The sequence below is a fragment of the Hyperolius riggenbachi genome, chromosome 12 (genome assembly GCF_040937935.1).
Source record: "Hyperolius riggenbachi isolate aHypRig1 chromosome 12, aHypRig1.pri, whole genome shotgun sequence".
NCBI lineage: Eukaryota > Metazoa > Chordata > Amphibia > Anura > Hyperoliidae > Hyperolius > Hyperolius riggenbachi.
The window spans coordinates 51,690,713-51,716,166 of record NC_090657.1 but is presented as its reverse complement, the minus strand read 5'-3'; the positions used below and the strand labels follow the sequence as shown (position 1 = coordinate 51,716,166).

At 43.5% G+C, this 25,454-nt stretch overlaps 1 protein-coding gene across 7 annotated transcripts in view; it reads left to right on the top strand.

Moving 5' to 3' along the window:
* The window catches only part of LOC137542203 (rho GTPase-activating protein 39-like), a 246,130-nt gene that overhangs the window by 208,977 nt on the left and 11,699 nt on the right, over positions 1-25,454 (top strand). For all 7 annotated transcript variants that reach the window (XM_068263943.1, XM_068263946.1, XM_068263940.1 and 4 more), the window contains 2 exons: positions 8,562-8,635; positions 23,645-23,844. In XM_068263943.1, coding sequence (XP_068120044.1) covers positions 8,562-8,635; positions 23,645-23,844 — 274 coding nt within the window. The remainder of the gene's footprint in view (positions 1-8,561; positions 8,636-23,644; positions 23,845-25,454) is intronic.

Sequence of the window (25,454 nt, the reverse complement as noted above, 5' to 3'; positions counted from 1 at the left end):
CCATTAATAGGCAGGGTCAGAGGCCAATGAAAGCAGTTCCTGACCAGCTCACAGGAACTCTGCTGTCATAGAGACAGCAGAGTGGGTGGCCCAGGTTCCCGACGTGCGGCGGGGAAGGCGATTGCGGCAAGTATGTGCGGCGATTCGACGGTATTCACCATTATTTCACCATTTCTTGTAGCAGCGGTCTCTGGTCCTTAAGAGGGCGGAGACCGCTGGTACTTAAGTGGTTAAAAAGTGCTAGCGTTTCGGCAATAAGCGGGAATCACCCGCTAATCACCATAGTGTGAATGGACCCCAAGTCAGCTTGTTGGCACTTAGCTCCATCCCCCTCGGCTTTCTTCCAAGATAGCCCCATCAGGTCCACTTTACCAGTGCGAGCCGTCTGCGCCTGCACACAGATCTAATTGGGCTTGGCTATTTTCTGCCAGAGCAGCACCAAGGAGGTCAGGGGCTGCTGTACACATGCTGGATTCCTGGAAGAGGTGGCCCTGCCCAGCCGAGAACTGTCTAGTGTATGTACAAGGCCTAAGCCATTGTGTCTATATTTGCACGTTAACGCAAATCCACCATGTTACATTGTTTTACATCACTACCAGCATTTATTGATGTTGCCTTGTAGTGCTGAGTTCCTGCAGAGCATGTAAGTAACGGAGCTGTAAGCAGATGCCTCAGTTGATGAAGAGCTGAAGCTGTGGGCATTTCTATAATTACTTCTGGGCACCCCAGTCATGCCTTAGCTGCACTCATATCCACCTCCACTGCTGAGTCACTGCTGGTGTAGGTGGAAGCCTGATTGGCACAAGCACTTTGCACAGTATTAAGGAACACATAAGTTCCACTAATATCTGCCGACGTCACCCTCTGGGAGAGCTGCCTGGGAGAGCTGAAACATGGCCAGGAATCACTTGATCGGGCTTTCAGATGGAAAAAAGGGAGGTTTGACAATTTTGGCCCCACACAGCTTATTGAATGTATGTGAAGTAGAAAAGGCATAACTAATAAAAAGCAACAGGTGCACTTTCTTGTACTTGATGAGACAAACACACATTTTTGAAACATATTAAACAACACATTTCTTATGTTTTCTTCCAGTGTACAATTCAAATCTCTGTGTCCTTTCCTAGCCACATATTGTGTACAGATAGGCTTTCTAGTTGCAGATGATCAGGTCATCTGAACTGAGAGTGATATGGTGGCTGCCTTATTTATTTCCTTTTAAACAATACCACTTGCCTGGTAGTCCTGCTGTTCTATTTTGCTGCAATAGTGTCTGAATCACACACCTGAAACAAACATGCCCCAAATTCAGTCAGAGCACCAGATCTGCATGCTTGTTCAGGGTCTGTGGCTAAAAGTATTGGAGGCAAAGGATCGGTAGGACAACCAGAAAGTCTGCATTGTATTAAAGACTATAAAGAAAAAAAAAATGGTCTTCAACTGTGGTAAGGAGACTAGACTATGACTATGGGGCAGGGATTAGATTGTGAGCTCCTCTGAAAGATGGTTGGTGACGTGCCTGTGGTCTAAGCCTCGTTCACATCATACGCGCTTCCGTGCGGATGTGGAAGCGCGTATGATATGCTAAAACGCAGGACCGGCAGAAGGGCATAGAGCGCCCTTCTACCGTTCACATCTACTGCGCTGCGCAGCAGTACGATGCGCTGGGAAGCGCTTGCATACTGCTGCCTGCATTTTGCCCGCACCGCAGAACTGATCCCATCACTGTCAATGGATGGGATCAGCAGAGCAGCGGTGCAGATGGCGTGTGATCGGATGCGCTGCGTTCCGATTGCACAGCCATCTGCGTTGGCTAGATGTGAACGACGCAGTGTTGGGGAAGATTTCTGCACTATATAAATTCATAAAATGATATATTTTTTGCTAATGCCTTCTGCCTGTTCTCCCCTCTTCCTCTCCAAAGTATACAGTGTACAGGAAATGTTTGCCAACTGCCACACAACACAATCATGAAAGATCATTTGAGGTGACAGCACTCTAGCATGTGTATGAGGCCTTACAAACATCCCGACTACTCTTCTGTATTATCACTGTGTAGTGCAGCCGAGGCAGTGCTCCATTCTGGTTTACCTACACTTGCCTCATTACATCATGCTGGTGGGAGAAGGGTTTCGCTGGAAATCAAGTGCTTCTTCAGGCAGGCCTGACTACACATCATAGCATCTCTTCTGTGCTTTCTGTAGAGGAATGTCTGCAGGGATTCAGCAAAGCAGGGGAGACCACAGAAAACGAACTGAAGTCTCTTACATGTAGATTACTGATGGGACCCTCTGTCCATCCATTTTTCTTCATTTACTTTATTCCTTTTCCCAGAATCTTGTTCAGTGGGGAATTTCAGCCCGTTACTTACAGCTTGGTGTTATGTCACGTTCAATTTCCCCCTGGGGAGTTTCCATTGTCTCTTCCCCATAAAGCTTTACATGTGTAATAACGAAAGAGTGAAATCTCATATGTGTAAAACGTTCCTGTTCTGTGCAGTCTGCCTGACGTACAGCCGTGTTATGTGATGCCCGTGACAGTGAGCAATGTCCTTAAAAGGCCAAGGCCTCAGATCAATAGCGGGGGAAGGGTTAAATCAATCCTGGAGAGTAAACTGAATGAGAAGGGCGCTGATAAGCTTAAAAATCAATGTTTTCAGATGAACTACTGGCTTGTTTAGAAATGTTCTTATTCTACCCGTGTATATTTTCTTTCTGGCTTGATTAAGCATGACCACATATCATTCTTTGACTAGCTGTCTCATTCAGAAACTTCTTCTTATTAAATGTACCGCTGAAGCCAAAAATGTGTAGCGAATTAAAGGGAGTTTGATGTGAGAAGCATATGGTTGCTGATATATTTATTTTCTTTTAAACAATACCAGTTGCCCGGCAGTCCTGCTGATCTCTTTGCTGCAGTAGTGTCTGAATCACACACCTGAAAGAAGCATGCAGCTAATTAGGCACCTCATCTGCATGCTTGTTTAGGGTCTGTAGCTGAAAGTGTTTGAAGGCAGAGGATCAGCAAGACAGACAGACGATTTGCATTGTTTAAAAGGAAATAAACATGACAGCCTCCATATTCCTCTCAGTACAGCTGTGCTTTAACCACTTCCCCGCCGCCCATAGGGCATAAAGTGGCCGTGTGCATGTATGTGCGTGCCCCCGCCCCCCTCAGCACTATTCCCATCCTCTGCTCTGGAAAACAGATTGTTTTAAAGCGTGTGTTTTGCACTGAACCTAGCAAAAACTGGGCGTTTTAAATGTCCAGTTACAGGAAGAGGTTAAACCCACGGTGGGCTAAATGACCTGTTACTCTTCTTCCTCCTATTGCTTGATGTCTTTGGGGTCCCTTCTATTCCCATGCTCCTTAAAGGACAACTGAAGCGAAAGGGTTATGGAGGCTGCCATATTTATTTCCTTTTAAGCAATATCAGCATGGAATCGTTGGTGATCTCAAAGATCCGATCCGCTGTTATTGCCACACGTCTCTAAACGTTGTTCGCATGATCGCGTGCCTGTACCCAAGAACATGGAAACAGTCACTCAGAAAAATTGTTGGGAAAATTGCATAGTTTCTACGGGCCTTTATATCAGAGCTGTCTCTGCTTTTCATGTTTTCTGTTATGGGTATTACAATTTTCTATATGGTGTTACTGCAGTGGGGTGAATCATTCCACAAGCATTTTACACATTGTGTAGATAAAACAGCAAATTCCATTTATAGCAGCCTGTACGTTTTCAAAATCTTTCCCACATTTCATATATCTGGAACACAAGATGCGTCTTCTTGCCAATATTACTGTGTAATTTTATATTGCCTTACAGTATAAAAAAGAGTGTTTCATTCCCATGAATCCAGCCCAGCCTCAAGCATTTTATGCACGATCAAAGCCAAACTCAGCACTGATCTAAAAATAAAGCTTTTAGCTATACGTACGAATGCAAAAATTGCTAGCGGACCCATTGCTGATATTACCCCTCATGAATCACTGAAGGGCAGGTCAGAGGGACCAAGCCGCATTATTTTGTGAAGAAAAGTCTACTCTGTTGCTTTGAATAAAAATGTTGCTTCTTAGCACCTACTTCCTGTGGGAGGCAATGCTTAAAGGGAACCTAAACTGAGGAGGATATGGATTTTTCCTTTTAAAATAATACCAGTTGACTGAGTCTCCTGCTGATCCTGTGTCTCTAATACTTTTAGCCACAGCCCCTGAACAAGCATGCAGATCAGATGCTCTGACTGAAGTCAGACTGGATTAGCTGCATGCTTGTTTCAAGTGTGTGATTCAGCCACTACTGCAGTCAAAGGGATCAACAGGGCTGCCAGGCAACTGGTATTGTTTAAAAGGAAACATCCATATCCCTCTCAGTTAAGGTTCCCTTTACACACAAATGACATGAGGCAAGTTGGGGAGAAGCTTTTGGAGTATTTGTATTGCATTTTTTGCAAGCATCTGTTGTTTCCTATGAAGTATTACCCCCGAATGGGAAACCACAGTTACTCACTCACTATAACCAAGAATTTAACTTCCTCCCAGTCAGTAGCTGATACCCCCTTTCTTATGAGAAATATATTCCTTTTCACAAATGGTTCATCAGGGGCTGCCACGATTCCCGACCTCCTCCGCTGTCTAGCCTGAGCGCCACCACTTGGCCCATGAACCATGTGATGATGTCACACACACGCACCTGGTGCCACACACAGGAGTGACAGTGGAGAAGGTCGAGAGTTGCAGAAAGCAGCCTGTGGTTTGTTACGGCCATCTTGTTATCAATCACTGTTATTAGACCGATTTTGACTTGAAATCGTATGAATGATTGATTGGCCAAGCTTGTTGCAGCACAGATTTGTATCTGATTCGATCATAAAATTATTGAATTGGATGGTGGATTGGTCCGTAAAATCGATAGATTATGGGAACCTTATAACAGTATCCAAAATAGTTTTACAACACCGCCTCCACTCGGCTCCTTCCCACCTAAGCGACATTAAAAGAAAAAATAGCTTCGGGAAGATGCGTTGAACACCATAAGACTGCCATCATCACCAGGAACTGTGGCCTAGGTTGCTGCACGGCATTGTTGGAAATAGGCACCATTCCCCCTGCTAGATGCTGTGCTAAAAAGCAATCGAAAGTGGACGTTGCATAAGACAGTCAGGATTACTGACAGGAGTGGAGGACAATGTCCTTGGTAAGTCAGTGGGCACCTCAATGGTTTTGACCGTATGACTTAGCGGTCACATTTTTTCAGTTCAAAGTTGCTTTAACACCATTTAGAAACAGCCTCATGATTCTGCCTTACCCTGGATGTTCGCCTCCATCGCGTATATTGTTCCGAAACTTAACAGGCTGAAACTTGAGATGATGGGATTTTCTTTTCAATCGCAATAACGACTGATGGGAAATAACCCAAAAAATTGCAGTCAGCTATTTATTGGACTTTGGAGACCTGAAACCATTTCATTTGCTGTAATCATTTTCATCCAATAGTCATTTGTTTTATGAAAGGCTTGCATATGTGTGCCTAGCCAAAGACATGCTTGGTTTTTCATACACGATGGAGCATGAACAGAGATTTCCTTTCCCATTTGGTCTGGTTCCTCTGCTATTTTCTTGACGTAGCTATTGTAGTTTTGTGTTTTGGTAAATGATTCCTGGAACTGGGCCCTTATTCAATTCAGTTTTCTCCTACGTTTTCTCCTAGGTGATATTTTCACACCTTATCAATAAAATGCAATGTAAAGAGACTCTAAAGTCCCCACAAAAAATCTGTTTATTTAACAAATATGTTTAATATGATTCCCCTAACTAAACCGCCGTATCCCCGCCGCTGTACACTATCTAAGTCCCCCCTAACTCCCCAGGGGGCAATCCGGGCAGCGCTTCCGTGAGAGGCAGAGCTATGAGCCGCAGCTCTGCCTCTCAGCGCGTCTGTCAGCCCGGATCGCTGCCTCTCATACCCCCCCCCCCCCACCCCCCTAGTCTTCCTTCACTGAGAGGAGCGGGGGAGAGGCGGAGATACGCGCTGACACACACGTGTGAGGCAGGGCTGCAGCTCATAGCTCTGCCTCACACGGAAGAGTAGAGGGCAGCAAAATCCACAACCAAGAAAGTTGTGGATTTTGCAGGGGAGAGGGAGGGCGACTGAGGAGGGATTTAAATAGATTACAGCGGTAGGAATGCGGCGGTTTAGTTAGGGCAAGCATATTAAACGCTTTTGTTAAATAAAAAGATTTTTTTTGGAGACTTCAGTGTCTCTTTAAGCCACCAGCAAGAAAGATAATACTCCTGATGTCATTTCTTCCCTTAACTTTTTTTTCTTTTCTCCTCCATTCACTGAGTCACCTCGGCCTTGCTTGTAAACATGAGTGAGCAGAGGATCATGTTTCAGCTAGGCAGCTTCACACTGCAGTCTGCTCAGCCAATCAGTGAGAAGCAGGAAGGTAGTAGGGGAGATGACAAGCTTCCCCTCTCTCACTGTCCTTGGCGATGGCACAGAAAAGAGCCTGGGGACTTAGAGAATATAATAACAGCAGAGAAATTCCTGAATAGATTGGAGAGCTTGTACTGCAGGGTGAGATTTCTGGAAGTATTTTAAAAACACTGCAGTGTTTAAATAGAATTTGGTTTTGTGGCTGACAATCGTGCTTTAACGTTTGGAAAAATGACTGAATTCAACAATAGATGACAACTCTAGTTTTTTACCACTTGCTGTATAGGAAAACAGAAAGAGACTTCACACAATTTTTTAGTAGAGCTAGTACTACAGGTTCCTATTTTTATCTCATTATGTCAGATGTGCTTTTTGTGACTACAGTCACTTTCCTATATCCTGTCTGTTTTATTCAATGAGACATTTTGTCCAACTATCTAGGGAAAATGTACATATATATATATATATATAATAAACATTAAATGGATGTACAGTTTCAGTGCCATGTGAGGGCTCTTTTCCACTAGGAGACGTCTCTTTTCAATCTCCATGTGATCAGACGGCGATTTGTCGGTTACGGTGCGATTGTGATGCATTTTGCATCCACAATTTGCAGGGGGGGGGGGGGGGGGGGGATCTGAACTGGAAATTGCAGAATTGTGGGGAAAACCACAAAGCAGTGTGACTACTATATAGTTTCCTGCGCTTCTACACAAAGTATGGGATATGAATTGCACAGAAAGTGAGTCAATACAACGATTGTGCTTGGGGAAAATCGCACCACAAATGGATTGTACTGATGGATACAGTCCCCCCAGTTTCCAGTCTTTTTTTTTTACTTAGCGTTTTGCGATGTTTTGCAATCGGGATGGGATCCCACAACCCTGGTAGTGGAAAAGGGCCCTGAAGCACATTCCTCTGGTGTAAGATTCCTGGGAAGACATTACACAGAAATGTGGGGAGTTCTCTTTCTAATCCCCTGTAGCTGCGGTTGTCATGACTGCCTTTGAAGCAGCACTTACGGTTACCACAAACATCAGAAGCTGAAAGCAAATATTTCTTGCGGCCTCCGATGAGCTTATAGAGCAGCGAGGAAACTCAGGTTGTGATTCTCTCCTGATGACAATGCTGCTAGTGACCTCACTGCTCAGGAATGCAGCAATTCACTCTGTCCACTCCATGTGCTCATCTCTCCAGTCATCAGTCACCAGAGTGCTCCAGTAGCCGACACATCTCCATCCACCGGGGGATAATGAAATGTTGGATTCCGAGCTCCAGCTGTGCGTCCAATCCCTAAATGTCACATACATCGCCAATAGTATCATCTCAGATTTATACAAGGTATAGATTTTGTTAAATGTGGTCAAGAGATACATAATACATCTAACTGGTGGGCAAGACCTGCCTTGCCAAACATATGGCTTTCAGGCTACAACCTGGTCTTTGACCCTGTAAACGTTTATGGCGCCACTATCTTGACTAACGCGATGTCGACTATTAAGGTTGCATCATCTTCTTTCAGATAACCGTTGTGGTATCTTCTGCCCCTGGGCTTTCTGAACCTCATTTACCTGGACAACCCATCACTTTGTTATAGCTATTCCATTGCATTAATGATCAGGGCACTGCCAGAGCTGGTTCTACATACAGTAGGCTCCCTGTGGAATATTAACCTGAGGGGGGGGGGGGGGGGGGACCTGGGGGGATCCAGTAGCTGGCTCGGAGCCCTGGGGCAATTTCCCAGTCTAAGACACCGTGTAAGACATTTTAACAACACTTATGTAAGCGAAAGTACACCGGTGCTTTATATTAAATTATAAAAGTCAAACCAGTGCTCTCCCCAGGCTCTTTTAGCCGGGTGCTCCGCCCGGCTAGTTTTGGTGAGCACCCAGCTGTCATCGGCTCACCTCCTCCTATGCTATAAGCAGAGTTGTGCACAGAAGCACCGGTCCTGCATTCTCTCATCTCGCCCAACCGGCTACCTTTTCATGCCACCCGGCTGGAAAAAAATTCTGGGGAGAACACTGCAAACTGAGTATAAAAAACATCTAGTAGTATTTTTTTTAATATTGTATCTTAAGGTTCTTTTGAGTTGTAATCTGATGTCTTCTGTTTATATTCCAGGTCTACCCATCAGCACATATTCCAGATACTGTTATCGCAAGCTGCAGAAAGTTGCAATTACTGGAGGGAAAAGGGTAAGTGTGAAATGATTATTTTAGTTCTTTTGGAATGAAATAGTAGGGGCTGTATGGCCCGCTGCTCCTGATGGATTCACTGCCATGTGTGTGAGGAGCTGCAAAGCCTGGAACACACTATAGGCAGTTTGTGGCCAAGACAGGAGAATCCAGTTTATGTACAACTGCCTCCTTGTGTTGTTTAGCAAACTAACTAACTCCAATGAATGAGCGCATTGTTCTTTTGTTGCCAGAACTTGCTTGCTCATGCACTGGCCTCACTACCTATCAGTGGGTACAGTACCCACTGACCAGCTATAGCATGGGGCAGCAGTTATTGTACTTGTGTACACACCTTCAAGAGGAACTTTAATCCACTATTCAACTTCATTCCAATTAGTAGCTGATACCCCCTTTCCCATGAACAATCATTACCATTTCTCTAACAGATCATCAGGTGTTCTGTATGGCTGATAATGTGGTGAAACCCCTCCCACAGTGTGATGTTATTGCCACTGCCCTGACGGTTTCCTGTCTGTGAACCTCAAAGCATTGTGGGAAATGCCAGCTGCCAAGCAAGCAGTATCTCCCTCTGTGTACGAACATGCACAACACACACGTGTTTGTGGGTGTCTATAGATAAGTGCAGGTGGTACTGTTTGTCTGTTTTTTTTAAATATCTGCCAGCATTCAAGATGCTGACCTGCAGACTCCCGGTGGATGAAACAACATGAAGGAATCACACTGCGAATATCAATCATTTTGTGATCTATCTTCTATCTTTTAACTTCTCGCTTTGCAATGTAACAATTTATTTTTTCCCCCTACTTTTCTATACTTTGGTAAAGTACCGCACCTCTTAAAGCCCTTGAATTCTATGCAGCACATGCCTTCTGTTGTCTCTATTTATAACAGTGGCAATTATCTGATGGAATATTTGAATTCTTGGGTGTACTTTGTGAAGCAAAATGTCACTACAGAATGAATGCGCAATAATAATAATACTTGTTACTAAGTTGTAGCTTCCTGCTAAAGCCGTTGGGATTTACTTGGTGACACGGAGTAGCAAGCAGACGTGCTGTAAGCCATTGCAGCCAATATGACAGAGCCACGCTCAGTAGCTCAGTCTAGCTCTGTGAATGTGGAGTTCTGACTGGCTGCTGTAACATGCTGCAGATAATTTGCACCATGTGTGTAAGAGAAGCTCAGCACTGTGGTTTTATCTTGCTGCATAGGGAAGCACAACAACAGGAAAAAGCACACAATGGCCAAAGCCACAAAGCCTCTGCTGGATAATTAGAAAGTGTGGGGTTTTCCCCCAAAGCGGAACCCCCTCCCGGGAGTTATTGCAGAAGTGAAAGGCCTTGTCAGATCATGTGACAGTGGACAGTGCAGCCATGTGAGCAGTATTGAATTATACTCTCTCCCCGTCTCTCAGTGAAACCCCACCTTCCCTACATGGAACCCTAAGATGCCCTCTTAAAGTGGATCCGAGATAAATGTTTACTTATTGCATAATTGTGCCTCTTATATATAGTTTATAGGGCATTCCTCAAGCCAAATACTTTTTTTATTTGTTTGTTTTAATACCCTGAGTCCCTATAAAATAAACAAGCCTCACCCACAGCTCCTCCAGCGCATAGGCACTCTGAGACCCATGTAGCAAGTGCTCATGGGAGCTCAGTCTGGGGAGGAGGAGGTTTTTCCCAAAGGAGGAGGCGTTTCCAGCCAGAGATATCAGAGGCAAGGGGGAGGAGGAGAGGGGAGTGGAGTTTTCACAGGCTGAGGGTTGGAGATGCAGAGCAGCTTGCCTGTGTAATAATGACAAACAGAACATGCCTGCTCGCATTGTATCACAGGAGCAAATAATCATATTCTGTTGAAGCGGTTTTCAGCTAAATTTGCTGTGTAAACTATCTAAACTTTAGATAAGATATATAGACAAGTTACTTGTTATAGTTAGTTTTTCACCTCTGATCCACTTTAACCATTTTTTTTAATATAATTCTTTTATTGAGAAGAAAAGGTTACATAAACTTTCCCACACAAGGGAGTGCATATTGATATTATTTTACATCTTTACACTGGAACATGTACAAGATTTGCTTAAAAATTTTAGATTTTGTAATATACTTACATCTTAGTCTTCTCTTTAACAATAACAAGCCATATTTCCCAAAGGCATTTATCATGATCTGGTATCTGGTATCCATAAGGACTCCTACTGCTGTAGATACTATAACATGTTTATTATGCTTGTATCAGAACAATGTTTTTTATCTCTAATCTAATCGAAAACCATTAACATCAAATCCAATGCCTCCTAAGTAGTATGAACACATCTCGTTATTAATATTGCCTCTAAATATCCTGCTGTCTATGTCATCAGGTCAACATAGTCCTGTGTATCCTTAAAATCTAGCCACAGAGCCCATTTAGTATAATGCTTATGGTATTGGTCTCTGCTTGTCATCACAGTATCTTCTATAGCTTCAATTTCATTAATCCTTGAGAACCATTCCCTTACCGAGGGAGCCTTGTCCGATTTCCATGTTAGCCGGAATTAGGCTTTTAGCTGCATTAAGCATATGTGGGAGTACTGATTTTTTTTTATAATTTTTAGATTTATTAAGATGAAGCAATATCTGCCAAGGCGAGTCCTCTACCTTCCATGCCGTCACCCTCCTGCAAATCTCTATTACTTGGAACCAATATTTCCTGATTTTTGGACAGGACCAAAATAAGTGCAGTATAGTACCTCTCTCCCCACAACCTTTCCAGCATCTGTCATTGTTACAGTTGTAGATTAGAGCTAGCCTATCGGGTGTCTTATACCACCTTCATCAGGATCTTGAAGTTACACTCTTGCATCCTAGTATTTATGGATGTGGAGTGAGTGTTACTTAAAATTAAGTCAATGTCAGCCTCAGTTAGCGTATCCCCAATTTCTCTTTCCTAAGCTCTCAGGTATAAAAGTGGGTTTTTCTCTTCCCGTTCCCTCAATAATTTATATAGAAGAGAGACTGCATGCCCTTTCCTCTGAGAGAGAGTATGAATAAGCCTACCCAGTCTCCTGCAGCATCATTATCATTTAGCTGTATATAGAGTGATTTGCACCATGCGTCGATTTGTCTTAGCCTCCACTCATCTAGTGGAAACCTACCATTCCTCTCTCTTAATTCCCGAATTGTTTTGATTCTATTGCCTGACCACATGTGTCTCAAGCACATGAGTTGGTCCTCCTTCCATGTGCCAAAGAATCCTTTTTCCAAGCCCGGTGAAAATAAGGGGTATCCCTCTAAGGGAGTGAGCAGGGAGATCTGTGGGTACCACTCATGTTTTGTATTCAAGAGGTCCCCAATCTTTAATGCTTGGTAGACCAAGGAGGGCATAGCTCTCAAAAGCCCCGCTGGGGTCGCGGGACCCATTGGGCCTTTGCTAAATCCCTTCCTGCTTATGTTTTCTCGAGGACTACCCTCCCTTTTAATGATAGACCGTATGTCCAGTCTAAAAGTCTATTCAAAGCGATAGCTCTATAGAATGTTTTAGGATCGGGAAGCCCTAACCCTCCATTAATTTTGCTTCTTATCAGGACGGTATAAGCCAGTCTTGGTGGGCGTTTTCTCCAGACGTATTGAATGAACAATGTCCTAAGTTTATTAAAGAAGTTTTTTGGTAAGCTGATGGGTATGGTGCCTAGGAGAAAGAGGATGCTTGGCATCACGTTCATCTTTAAAATGTTAATGTGGCAAAACCACATAAATTGTTCTCGATCCCACTTCTGTAGGTCTTTCCCCAAAGAGTCTAGTAGTGGTTAAAAATTAGGCTTATAAAGATTATTGAGATCTGCCGGGAGGTTGATTCCCAGGTATTTTAAAGCTTTCTCTCGGTAAGGGAATGGGAAGTTGCCCTGGATTTGCGCTATTTCTCCTGAGTCCTTGTTCACTGTTATAAATTCAGATTTGGACAAATTTATTTTTAGGTAGGATAGGTTACCATATGCTGATAATTCATCTAATAAATTGGGAAGAGAGATATGTGGGTGTTTGATATAAAATAGGATGTCATCAGCAAAAACTGAGATCTTATACTCTCTCTCACCTACCGTCGCCCCCTGGATATTGGGGTTTAGTCTTATGCTACGTAGTAATGGCTCTAAGGATAACACAAACAGCAGTGGTGATAGCGGACAACCCTGCCTGGTGCCATTTTTGATTGGAAAGGCCTCAGACAAAACTCCATTCGCTCTAACTCTCGCTGAAGGCAAAGAGTATAACGATCTGATCCAACTTAGCATATTTGCATGTAGTCCTATATGTTGTAGAATTTCGTCCATTGAGGACCAGTTCACCCTATCAAATGCTTTTTCTGCATCTGTGGAGAGCAGTAGTAAGGGTGAACTGGTCCTTTGTGCCCAGGTGATGAAATCTAGGGCTTTATTAGTGTTGTCTCGAGCTTCTCTCCCTTTGACGAATCCCGTTTGGTCTAATCCCACTAGTTCAGGGATATATTCACTTAGTCTATTAGCTATAGCTTTAGATAGCTTGATATCCAAATTTATCAGGAAGATCGGCCTGTAGCTTTGGCACCAGGCAGGGTCTTTATCTGGCTTCGGTATCACCACCACGTTTGCCTCCAAACTTTGGGAAGGGAAGGTATCTCCTTATGGTAAGTCGTTAAAAAATTTGGTGAGAGGGCCCAATAATAAGTACGAGAAAAATATATAATATTTTTTAGTTAGCCCGTCCGGGCCTGGGCTCTCACCATTGGGGAATGAGTTCAGAGTATTTAATATTTCTTTCCTGGTAAAAGGCTGGTCTAGCTCCTTGCAGCAATCTTCAGAGAGAGAGGGCATCGATACTCTTTGCGGATATGCCTTGATTTTCAGTCGTAGTATTTGGTTTCTTGTAACCGGTTCATTCTCAGCTATGCTGTATAATTTAACATAGTATTCTCTGAAGATTGCTGCAATCTTTTGAGAGTGGACTTCTATTTGTCCCTGTGCGTTTTTAATTTGGTGGATAAATGTCTTCTCCCTTTTTCGAGCTATAGCCCTTGCTAGATGTTTCCCACTCTTGTTGCCGTATTTTTAGGCTTTTGCTATCCATAGCCTTTGCTGTCTTTTAACTCTTTCCTCCATGGCTTTTAATAATTTCTCTCGCCTCTCTTAACTAGTCTACCTTTCTCCACCGTGCAGTGAACCTTGTGCTCCATTTCCAGTATTTGAAGGCTGTCCAACATGGACTGTATCCACTGTCTTTCTTCTCTCTTTTTCTTTGCTCCAATTGCCATAAGCTCTTCTCTCAGAACCGCCTTATGACTTTCCCAAATTATCCCTGCTGACATCCCCTCAGTATTTTCTCAGAAAAAATTCTTAAGCGTACGTGTTAAACTATCCATTGTCTCAGGGTCGTCCAATAAAGCTTAATTTAGTCTCCAGTGCCACTGACTTTTCGGTAGCCTCTCTAATACAATTTCTAACCAAACTGCTGAGTGGCCCGAGATTGTCATTGGCTCAATTCCACTTTAACCATTTAAGCCGCCAGCTGCTGTTGCACTGCTGTGCACGCACGTGTTGGCCCCCATTATCCCAGAGATCAGTGAATGGGAACATAGATCCCATTCCTTGATCTACGTCCCCAGTAGAAAGACTGACGGCATTTCATCAGAAGCAACCATCTCTCCTATATAAAAAAAATTCCCATCCTCCTTATGCTTCCTGGAAGTGAGCACTCTCACTTCTAGGACTAAACATTTTTTTTCGACTGTGGCCATCTTGTGGCCAAATAGTAAAACTACATCTACATACATTTTTTATGAAATAAACACATTATTACATTAACTGTTTACCTCCTTCACTAAAAATTACCCAAATACATTTTCTTATGAAAAAAAAAAGAATTACAATTAAAAAAAAAAAAAAAAAAACATAAATACTGGTAAGGGTCTGAACTTTAATACACATGTGAAGAGGGTATATTATGAAAAAAAAAAAATAAGCTTGTAAATAGTGATGGATGCAAAACTGAAAAAATGCACCTTTATTTCCAAATAAAATATTGGCGCCATTCATTGTGATAGGGACATAATTGGTGTAATAACCGGGACAAATAGGCAAATAAAATACATAGGTTTTAATTATGGTCGCATGTATTATTTTAAAGCTATAATGGCCGAAAACTGAGAAATAATGATTTTTTTCCTCAATATTCCTGTAAAAATGCATTTAGAAAAAAAACAATTCTTAGCAAAATGTACCACCCAAAGAAAGCCTAATTGGTGGAAGAAAAAAACAAGATATAGATCAATTAATTGTGATAATTAGTGATAAAGTTATTGGCCAATGAATGGGAGGTGAAAATTGCTCTGATGCATAACGTGAAAAATACCCGCGGGCTGAAATGGTTAAGGGAACCCCCTTTTTTCCCCTCACCCCAAATACCGACACTTTCTAACGCTACTTATAAGCTAAATATATTCCTCAACCCATTCGGACACCAACTCCTATCCGATGCTCACCTTTCATCATCTTCACCTATCAATTCTGCTTCAGCTCCAGTGCATAACCTATCACCTGCACTGTAATCTTCTTGCACTCTTGACTCCATAACCAAAACAGCTTGGAATGAGAGCCAGACAACCGGTCCATCTCCTCACCACCAAAGTAAGGACTTTAGTTCAGCACCGGTGCCCAAACAAATTGCCTCAAATTTCAAACCCGAACTGTTGCCGTAGGGATCGAGTCCAGATCTCAGCGGATGACAGTAATCGTAGCTTACTGTCATTTACAGTCACAGACAAGGCCTTATGTTTTTTATTTTAAAATAAGCTCAGATTTGCTTTTAAAAAGTAGGCGCCATCTGTAACTATTTTAGGCAGATTATCTGTCTAGTGCTGGGAACTTGTGTGACCCTGAGCCATAATCGTGTTGTTCTTCAATTCAGTGTTATTTCCAGTCCCAAAAAATGAGACTTTACAGCTTTCAATACACAATGAGGCTATCCAATAACCCGTAATTACATATAGCTAGTTTAATTAGATATTGCATTTGCTGAATGAAATGCACCATTGATGTCTAATGCTGCGCTCTGTGACATCAAGGTTTCAATTCAGAAAGCATTTCCGCATGCCATAATGCAGATAACAGCTGATTGTACCAAACATTTAGTGAAATGTCAATTCACTAAGGCTGTTACCGCATGGCAAGTGGAAATTTCCTACCAGTGAGTTAAATTACCAACTTGTGCAGTAAATACCTCAACACATGTCAGTAAATGTCAATTCACAAAGATATGAGCATGTGGTAAAGCCAAGAGAGATGTTCAGTATATATCTCCAGCTCTGATCTGTTGGAAAATAGCTAATAACATGTGATAGCATTGGCAGAAAGTGGAGAGCCAATAGGCAAATCCTCCCCCTCCTGCTTGATCCGTTGCACTAGTGGGCGGGACATGACAGTGGAGGAGAAGGAAACATTCAAAGAGGCTGCATCACTGCATCACTTTAGATGTGCAGATCTATATAGCTAGCATAGGTAGAGGAAAGAATCTGGGCACCAGCCACTGAAGATCACCGCACACCTTTAATACATCCCAAAACACCTGACAATAGGTAAAGTGAAGGCCTGACAGCCGTTTCACAGGAACAACCTGCTTCTTCAGGGGCAACAAATAACAAACTGTCACAGGACACAGGAACTACTAATGCAGACCAGTCTGTAGAGCCTGCTGCAAAAACCTACTGCACATTTCTGCATACTGAACAGGGCTTGGTGAATGAAAGCAACATTTTTCAGTAAATTACCAAACTTCTACCGCACCTGTGAAAATCATTGTGAAATTGGAGAAAAGGGTCTAAAATACCCAATGCGGTATTTTACAAACCAGATTTTTTTTAAACAAACACACAGAAGTTCGGTAATTTACCGTACAAACATGCCTCAATTCACGAATCCATGGTCGGTAAGTGTGACTTACCAGCATGTATCAGGTCGGCGAGCAGGCAGGGGAGCTGTGTGTAGGACTCAGAGGTTTTCCCTACAGTGCAACCCTGTTATCCCTTTAGATGTGCTGCAGCCACCAGGGGGAGCTCTTCTGTATGCTACAATACAGATAAGCACATCTAAAGGGATGTAGGTGTACCGTTGAAAATTTCTATCCTCTGCTTTGCTACACTGAAAGTCCCACCCGATTACCCTGAGAAGCATGGCTGTAAGGCTCTCCCTATTGGCTGCCTGGCTCTCCCCAAAGGTTGTCTGTCAAATCTAACGCACAGAGACAGCATGGGGAGAGCAACTTATCAGCTGCTTTTGGCTGGTAAACTTAATGCGGAATTTCTTGAGGCAATTACCGCACAAGACGGTAGTTTACCTCACTAGTCGGTAATGTTTATTTTCTGTGCGGTGATGGGTTTAGTGATGGGTTTAGTGAATTGGAATGTGGAAGATCATTGGTAAAATCAGCTGTTTTCAGCATTACCGAATGTGGTAATGCTTTGTGAATAGAGCCCAAAGTCATGTAACCAGCATTCGCAGGTCCGTGAGATGTCACTTGGGCATTCATCCGATATTTTTGCAAATGTGGGCTATTTAACTTGTATGGCCGGCAGGGGGAACAGATGCGCATAAAAGTTTGAAACCTGTCCGGAATACTTTCTAGTTGTCAGCACTTTCCTGTACAGAAGACGTCTTTGTGTCTGCGAGGAACAGAAGGTCTTCCTATGTCCCCATAATGAAAACGGGTTACGTTTGGGTAGAAATTGGATACGGCGTGTGTTTCAGTGTGATTATTTGCTCAGTGACTTGGAATTTAGCTTAGACCTTTTGAAAGTGGCAGCCTTTACAGAGCAGTGTAAACATCGTATTTCTAGGTAAATAAAGTGACTGTGACGTTTGGTTGCTCCGTGAAGTGTTAAGAATAACATTCTGGCTGAAACGGTTCCTCACTGCCCCATTATTTTCTAGGTGTAAACGATGATATCACAAATAATCTATTCCTCTGTGCTGCAGGTGAGCTTCTAGCTATTTTCAGGTCCTCTTTCTCGCTATATTTGATCTGTTCCATTATATGTGCTGCTTTACTATCAAACATGCACATTTTTAACCAATCAAAATGTAATGGCTCAAGGAGTAAAAAGGGAAACAGTAATAGCTTTTCATGACATATACAATGTGTGTAGTAAGTTGCAAAACTGTGCAGAACGGCGCAGGGAAATTTGGGCGCACCATGCAGGCCATAATGTGAATTACGGCTATATCAGACAGTCATAATATAAAAATAGCGTAATGCGGCCACCAGGAATAGCTGGCAGCTGATTTTCGTCTAACCCCCTGAGCCAATGGAAACCTGGAGGGGGAAATGTAATTAACGCCGCAGGGAGTTTAGCAGGAGCAGGATGCTGTTTTTGCATGTATGCAGTAAGGTGCTCATTAACAGTACGATTGATCGGATCGAGTACTGTTAATGATGCCAATCATTCTATCGGTCATTCTGCCTATCTGAATTTTAGAATTATTATTTTAGTGTGATCAGATTGCTTATCGTTGTCTTCTCCAGTGATCGTTTCCAATCTATTAATGATCAATCTTTCTGGAAAGTGGATCATTTATGGGCGCAGACACATTCAGACTGGTGTCCCCTAGCGTCTCATCCAAATGCCACAGCCGTCATTTAACACCCATCTGAACCGGCCCTTAAACAGTCACTGTGATATCAAGTGTGACATTATTAGAGAATATAAGGCACTAGGAAACGCAAGGAGGAAGTTCTTATATATTACGCCTATTTAGTTTGCATGGAAATAGTTCCATCTAGTTCTTGTTCACATAACCAGCCTCTGCTGAAAGCCAATTCGATTTGCGGAACACATGCTTGTCACAAGGCCACCATAATTATGTTAATTGTGCTGCCCCTTTTCCACTAATGCAGTTCAACCTTTCCCCACAGCATACATAGCGCATGCTGCATTTTACTGACGTTTGGGTTAAAGTTTTTGGGGTACGCAATTGAGTTCAGTGGGGGTCTGCAAGATGTCACTACATATACAGTAATCCCTATTCTCTGTCCTTCATTTAGGTGGGGGTAGGGTGGGTGGGGGGGATGAATTGCTTTCCCCCTATTTGTGTACATATACACAGTGGGCTATTAGTATATTTGATATGTCTGAGATGCACCTGATGATGTGAGCATTGATTCACGAATCAAATAGAGCAACATCCTACATAAATTAAGAGATATATATTGACAGTTGTGTACTCACTGCACTCACTGCCTCATAACAACCCTGTAGCTGTGCTGTGCACTTGATTTGCTGGTGGAGGGAGTATGACGGGTGCTGTGCTTGCGTCTACGTTGGCAGGCAATGCATCTGCTGGGAGGTATCTGCCCGGGTTGTATTACCTGGCCCTCAACCGAGGACTTCTTTAAAGGCCTTTAAGTGAGAATGGGGGGAGGGGGGGGGGTTTGAATGGGGAGTGCCTGTGGTGTGAAAGTATACTAAAAACACTGGTGGAGGCGCCCTTGATAATTAACAACTATGAACTGTTATATAGATGAGAAATGTAACGTCTTACCTTCTCAGAAGGACAAATCAGTAGTGAATGGCAAAGGTACATTTATTCGTGCACAATAGACAACGCGTTTCACTGGTTTTGGCCCGCTTCCCCAGGTCAATAAAAGTGCTGAACAGCTTTCGTCCAGGACCATGAGCGCCTTTGGGAAGTAAAAGGAAATACAGGGATACTGACTATGGTATGTGAATGTGTGTGTAGCTACAGACAGCCGAGGAGGAGATGAGAAGCTCTGGAGTGGTGCAGCAAGTAAAACAAAGAATAAAACAATCAGGAAAACTGTCATTACACTTTAACGGCATAGATGACCTCGTCCTTTGGATATATAATCAGATTTCAGAAACTTCTTGCTGTGCATCTCTTCCTGTTTTCTGTGTTGTTCTCTGTGGAACCCGAGACTTGAAGCTCAGATTTCATCGCATTGAGTAGACGGGGCTTTTCCACAGCGATCAGCTGTATTCCGTGCCTTGGGTAACTGGTCTAAAAGCAAGGAGTAAATAGGAGGGTAGTCTTACTGTATTTGTTTTACTGCAATCCTAAAATAACATTCTGCTGAAGTAACAAGTGGAAATGGTGTAACAAGTTAGACAGCTGAGTAAGGTGCACACACAAGGAGTTCTATGGGGAGTTTTTGGGGAAATCTATCATTCCAGTCAGTTTCCTGAAGGGTCGTCCATCACACAGAAATGGCAAACAATCATACACATGTGGACAGTGGCTTGCCTGCTGTACACATACGTACAGTGGCTTGCCTGTCATCTGTCATGCACATACAGTATGTACAGTGGCTCGCTTGTCGTCTGTGAGAGGAACTGATCATTTTGGCCAGCTTAATTAGCTGCATGGGGCTGGTCTTAGCCAACAAGACACTTCTTGCCCTCGCCAACACACGCTGAGTTCCATGCAAGCGAGATCAATATTTGAAGCGGACCTCCACACTGATTAACAAAATCCTGCAACCTTGCTGTAAAAAAGTTATAGTTGCCTGCGGTGCCTTGTCCTGCAAAGCCGTCCCGAAGACCCAACATCATTCGACTTCCGGTGCCTGGCCCCATCCTTAAAAGACCAGCAAGTCGGTTGTTACCTGGCTATTTTAGAATGGCCATCAGAATAATTCACTCCCAACCAATGAACATTTGTTCACTGATCGGGAGTGAATATTGCATTGTGTTTCTCGATTATTTGGTCCGATCGACCATCCAATTCGGTAATTTTATCAAATTGGATGAAATTCGGTGTTGTAACTTGTCCGCCCAATGGATGATTCGATCGATTTCAGGCTAAAATTGGTCAATGCATCATTCGGACATGCTGAAAAGATCTCACGTCAAAAAGTGCTTGATCAGATGTGCGGCGGTAACACTGTTTGATATCGTGTCAACCAACGTACACGACAGACCCCCAGCCGCTGTCCCTCAACGTGTAAAACGTTCATGCTGAAATCTATCGGTAATCGGTCTGCAATGTATAGACATGCAACAGATCTCTCTCAGAACAGATACAGATCTGTCTCTTGGTCAGTCTATCCATACATCACTTGGCACCTATGGGCACCTTAAGGCAACCAATCAGATCGTAGCTGTCAATTTCCTAGTGCAGAGTTGGGAATTTAGAATGGCATTACAGAAACTTTACTAGACAGATGTGTCCGGCTTTGTTTGGTCCAAACCCTGCTTGTTAAATCCACACTACACATACCGGTAAATAACACTGCAGTGAGGGGTGGGGGGAGTCTTTGTTTCCTGGCTTCACCTCAGATGGGCTCTGATCCTTCACTTGCGGTTTGATTTATTTTTTTCTCTCTGTTTCATTGTGGATTTTAACATCCCCATGTAAGGACATGTCATTAAGTCTCAGCTGGGGTGCAATTCAGAGCCCTGCACTCCTGCCAAATCTGAGCGTGCTGCTGTCACCGGCAGGCAGACCAGAGTGTGGGATTTGCAGACCTCTGTGTTGTGCAATATGTCATCCTCCGTATCCTGAGCTATAAGTCATGTACAGTACAGGCTACCCTCGCCTGCGTAACTCAGAGCTGCCAAATATCTCTGCGGACAATCCCAGCTATTAAAGCTCTTCCATATAATACACCTTGAAGGGATTTTAAAGTTTGATTCAGGGTAAAATAAGTACTGCTTTCTCCTTTAGGGCCGGTTAACATAGTCCTCGCTGCGGCGTTAAACAATGGCCGTGGTGCTTGTCACTCAAGTACTGTCCATTCAAACGTTTGGTACCGTTCGGTACCGTCATTCAAGCAAACGCCGCCCTTGATCCTGTCTTTTGCCTGCTTTGTTCATCCTGGAAGCTACATGTAGCTAAACTTAAAGTGGATCGGAGGTGAACTTTTACTCATTGCATAATTGTGTTCCTTTCCTATTGTTTATAGGGCATTCCTCAAGCCAAATACTTTTTTGTTTTTGCTTTAATACTCTAATTCCCTATAAACTAAATAAACCACGCCCACAGGTTTTCAGAGAGCCTTGGCAGTAGCAATGGCTCATGGGAGCTTAGTCTGGGCAGGAGGAGGAGGAGGTGTTACTAGCCATTGATTTCAGAGGCAGAAGGGAGGAGGGGGGATTAGGTTTTTTTCACAGGCTTAGTGATCAAGATACAGATACGCCTGCCTCTGTGTAATGTTTACAAACAACATGGCTGCTGTCATTGTGTCACAGGAAGAAATAATCATTTTCTATTAAAGCTGTTTGCAGCTAAACTTTAGATAAGATATATAGACAAATTACTTGTTATAGTTAGTTTTTCATTTCGGATCCGCTTTAAAGGGAACCAGAGAGGTTCAATAAAAGATTTTATACATACCTGGGGCTTCCTCCAGCCCCATACGCACGGATTGCTCCCACGCCGCCGTCCTCAGCTGCCTGGATCCGCCGGTACCGAGTCCCGTCATTGCCGCCAGTCAGCTGGCGGACGCGGCCAATTCTCCGCATCACAGGGTGCTCCCTCCATACAGGTACGCGTGCGGCTGCCTACTGCGCAGCCGCATGCGTACGTGTATGGAGGGAGCCCCTGTGATGCGGACAATTGGCCGCGTCCGCCGGAAGTGACGGGCCCGGTACCGGTGGATCCAGGAAGCGGAGGATGGCGGCGTGGGAGCGATCCAGGCTTCTGGGGCTGGAAGAAGCCCCAGGTATGTATAAAATCTCTTTTCTATTTTCATAAATCATTCCTCTCTGGTTCCCTTTAAGGCCTGTACCCACCCTGTGATTTTTCGCGTGATTCTTCTAATGACCGGTAATTTTTTAAGCGATAAGTGATCGTTTCAGTGATCTTGCGATGTTGGAACAGGCCGCAATTAAGCAAACGACGCCTTGCAATGTGCGGCGATAACAACTGTCATGGCGGGTCGGATCTTTAAAGGAAACCAGAGCTGGTATAAAGAAAACTTTTTATACATACCTGAGGCTTCCTCCAGCCCCATCCGCACGGATCACTCCCACGCCGCTGTCCTCCGATGTCTGCAGCTCCGATACCGGGTCCTGTCACTTCAGCCTGTCGGGGCCAGTATACTCAGGAGAAGTGCATCCTCTATGTATCCAGTGGCTGCTGAAGATATATACGCAAAGAGCACACTTCTCTTACGGCAGCAAGCAGAAAGATGAATTGGGGAACCTCATTCATCGGGAGGCGTCGCCGTGAGATTCCCCAATCCAAACGGAAGTTGAGTATTCAGCTTTAGAGGTAACTTTACTCTGGTTTTCTCTGTGCTCTCGCTGCACTTTCTGTATGTATTCTAAAAGGAAAATTAAACAGAGAAGTGTTGGTTTGACTTTTCGGAGCGCCGGCTGAGGGAACTGTTCTCGCCAATCACCCTGCCCCGCTGTGTGGCGTTCCCTGTGGGCATGGAGGCCAGCAACACCTGTACAGCCTTGTATTGAACATTATGTCTATGGTGGCGCCGAGATCAGGAGTAGCACAGGGAAGAGCGCGTGCCGAAATTACCTGTTTCGTTTATATGTGTGTACAAGGCTTCATTCCGCCTAATCGGGGCTCCTCCCCTTCACCTTGTGTTCCACCCATGTACTCCTTTACACCACCCTTTCTCAAGCATTTTATTCTGTAAGGAACTCTTTTGAAAAAGTTCAGATCTCAGGGAACCCATGCATAAATGTGACTTCAATAACTTGCATGTGTGTATACAATCAAAGCTTTTCAAATTCAATTAAATCTGTTTATGTCAGTGACCGTGACCCTCCGAACGACAAAAGGCTTTCCCATTAGGGTTACTGCCTGTCTGTTGTGAATATATACTGTAGTTGAGACAGACTTTGATGAGGTTTTGCACTGATATTTGATACTCCACATTTAAACAGATGCATTATAGTACACTACAGGCATGTCTCAGAACTGTTTAGGCGTGACCTGTGGTTTATATACCGGAGTTACTCATTGCAGTCATTTGAGGTACAGGCTGACCTTTTTGTTAAATGTCTTTTATTTTCCCATCTCAGGGTCTGAGGAAGCCAACGCTTGAAGAGATTGAACAAGCCCGAAGTGCCATCTTGACACCATCTCTGTTTGGCAGCTCCTTGGAGGAAATTATGGAGAGACAGAAGTCTGTGTATCCGGACCGCCGGTTACCATGGGTACAGACGCAGCTCTCTCAGCAGGTGCTGGCTCTGGGAGGAGAGCGGACCGAGGGAATATTTAGGTAGGTGCCTCCCAAGTTCTTCTGTGCCATCTCATAACTCCAGTAATTGTCATCATTTATTTTTTTGGTCAACACAGAAGATTTCCTGGGGCTGCAGCAAAAGGCAATCAAGCCCGTATAGTGGTAACACCTCCAGGGAAAAATCATTAGACATACCACAGATAGGTTGGTGCATGAGGTCCAGTCCGCTAGGGTTATTCCAATGCCTGTTCATTACACACCAAGAGCTCAGCACTCAGATGGTCAGTGGTAGTCAATGCCTATTTACTCCAGCTCATCCTCTGTGTCTCCTCCTCCTACATTATTTGGGCTTGCTGTAATTTCTTGGGTTTGTTGCACATCTAAATTATCACCCAACCCAGGGTTTCGACTTTAAAGCCTTTGTCAGGGGGTCCATGTTATTAGGCTTGTGATACCTGGGCAACAGATCACTAGTGACCAGTAACAAACAAAACATTTGTCTGCTATAATCTCCACTGACTCAGAAATAGAGTGAGTTCCATCTGATTTAAAGGGGAACTGAAGAGAGAGGTACATGGAGGCTGCCATATTTATTTCCTTTTAAGCAATACCAGTTGCCTGGCAGCCCTGCTGATCCTCTGCCTCTAATACTATTAGCCATAGCCCCTGAACAAGCATGCAGCAGATCAGGTGTTTCTGACTTTAAAGTCAGATCTGACAAGACTATCTGCATGCTTGTTTCTGGTGTTATTCAGATACTACTGCAGAGAAATAGACCAGCAGGCAGCCTCCGTATACCTCTTACTTCAGTTCCCCTTTAAGGAGGTAAAAAAAATAGGCAGTGGTTCAGTTGTGGTTCTTGCTATTTTACCTGGCCACCATCACATCACCCTCACAGTCATATCCAGTCCATACTGTGCACCGATGAAGGCCTGAATAGCCTGAAACAGCTCATGTAAAGTGTAAGGATTAATCTTATCCTTTCAGGAAGTACATGCTAAAGTGGAACGCTAGATGAAATGGGAAGAAACTTTTTTTGTATGTGAAAAGTGATATCCTTGTACCTTTACTCATCCATCATATCTTGAGGATGGTCTATCTGGACTATTTACATAAAGCTTAAAAAGTATCATCATTCAAGACAGTGATATTCTTGCATTACCATTGTCATTCTTATGTAATGGTAACATTATACATTAACAGCCTCTTTGTGCTACTCAACCTTCCCATCTCAAGCCTCTATTGAGATATTGTTTCAGGAGATTGCATCTAAGTTCCTCATACTTTATTAAATGTCTTTTTACACCCTCTTTTCTTATAGAAGAACTTGCTATAGGGTATACTATTATTCACTAACACCTTCCATTGTTGTAGCAAAGGCACCATCCAGTGCAAAACAACTGTCTCACTGGGCCAAAAAGAAAAGTCCTTTGATTGTGGGTGTAGAGCTCTTCACCTAAAATCCAAAAGTCCATGCACTCTGGGTTGTACAATCTCACCGCATGTGGGAATACAAGGTGCTACCCTTCCGCTACATATATTTAGTAAGCTTGTGCAATCAAGATTGTATATTTGATGGCGGTCTTAAAGGCTTTTATTGACGTATGTTAGTAATTAATGTTGTCGTCCGAATCCAGGGTTCCTTATTC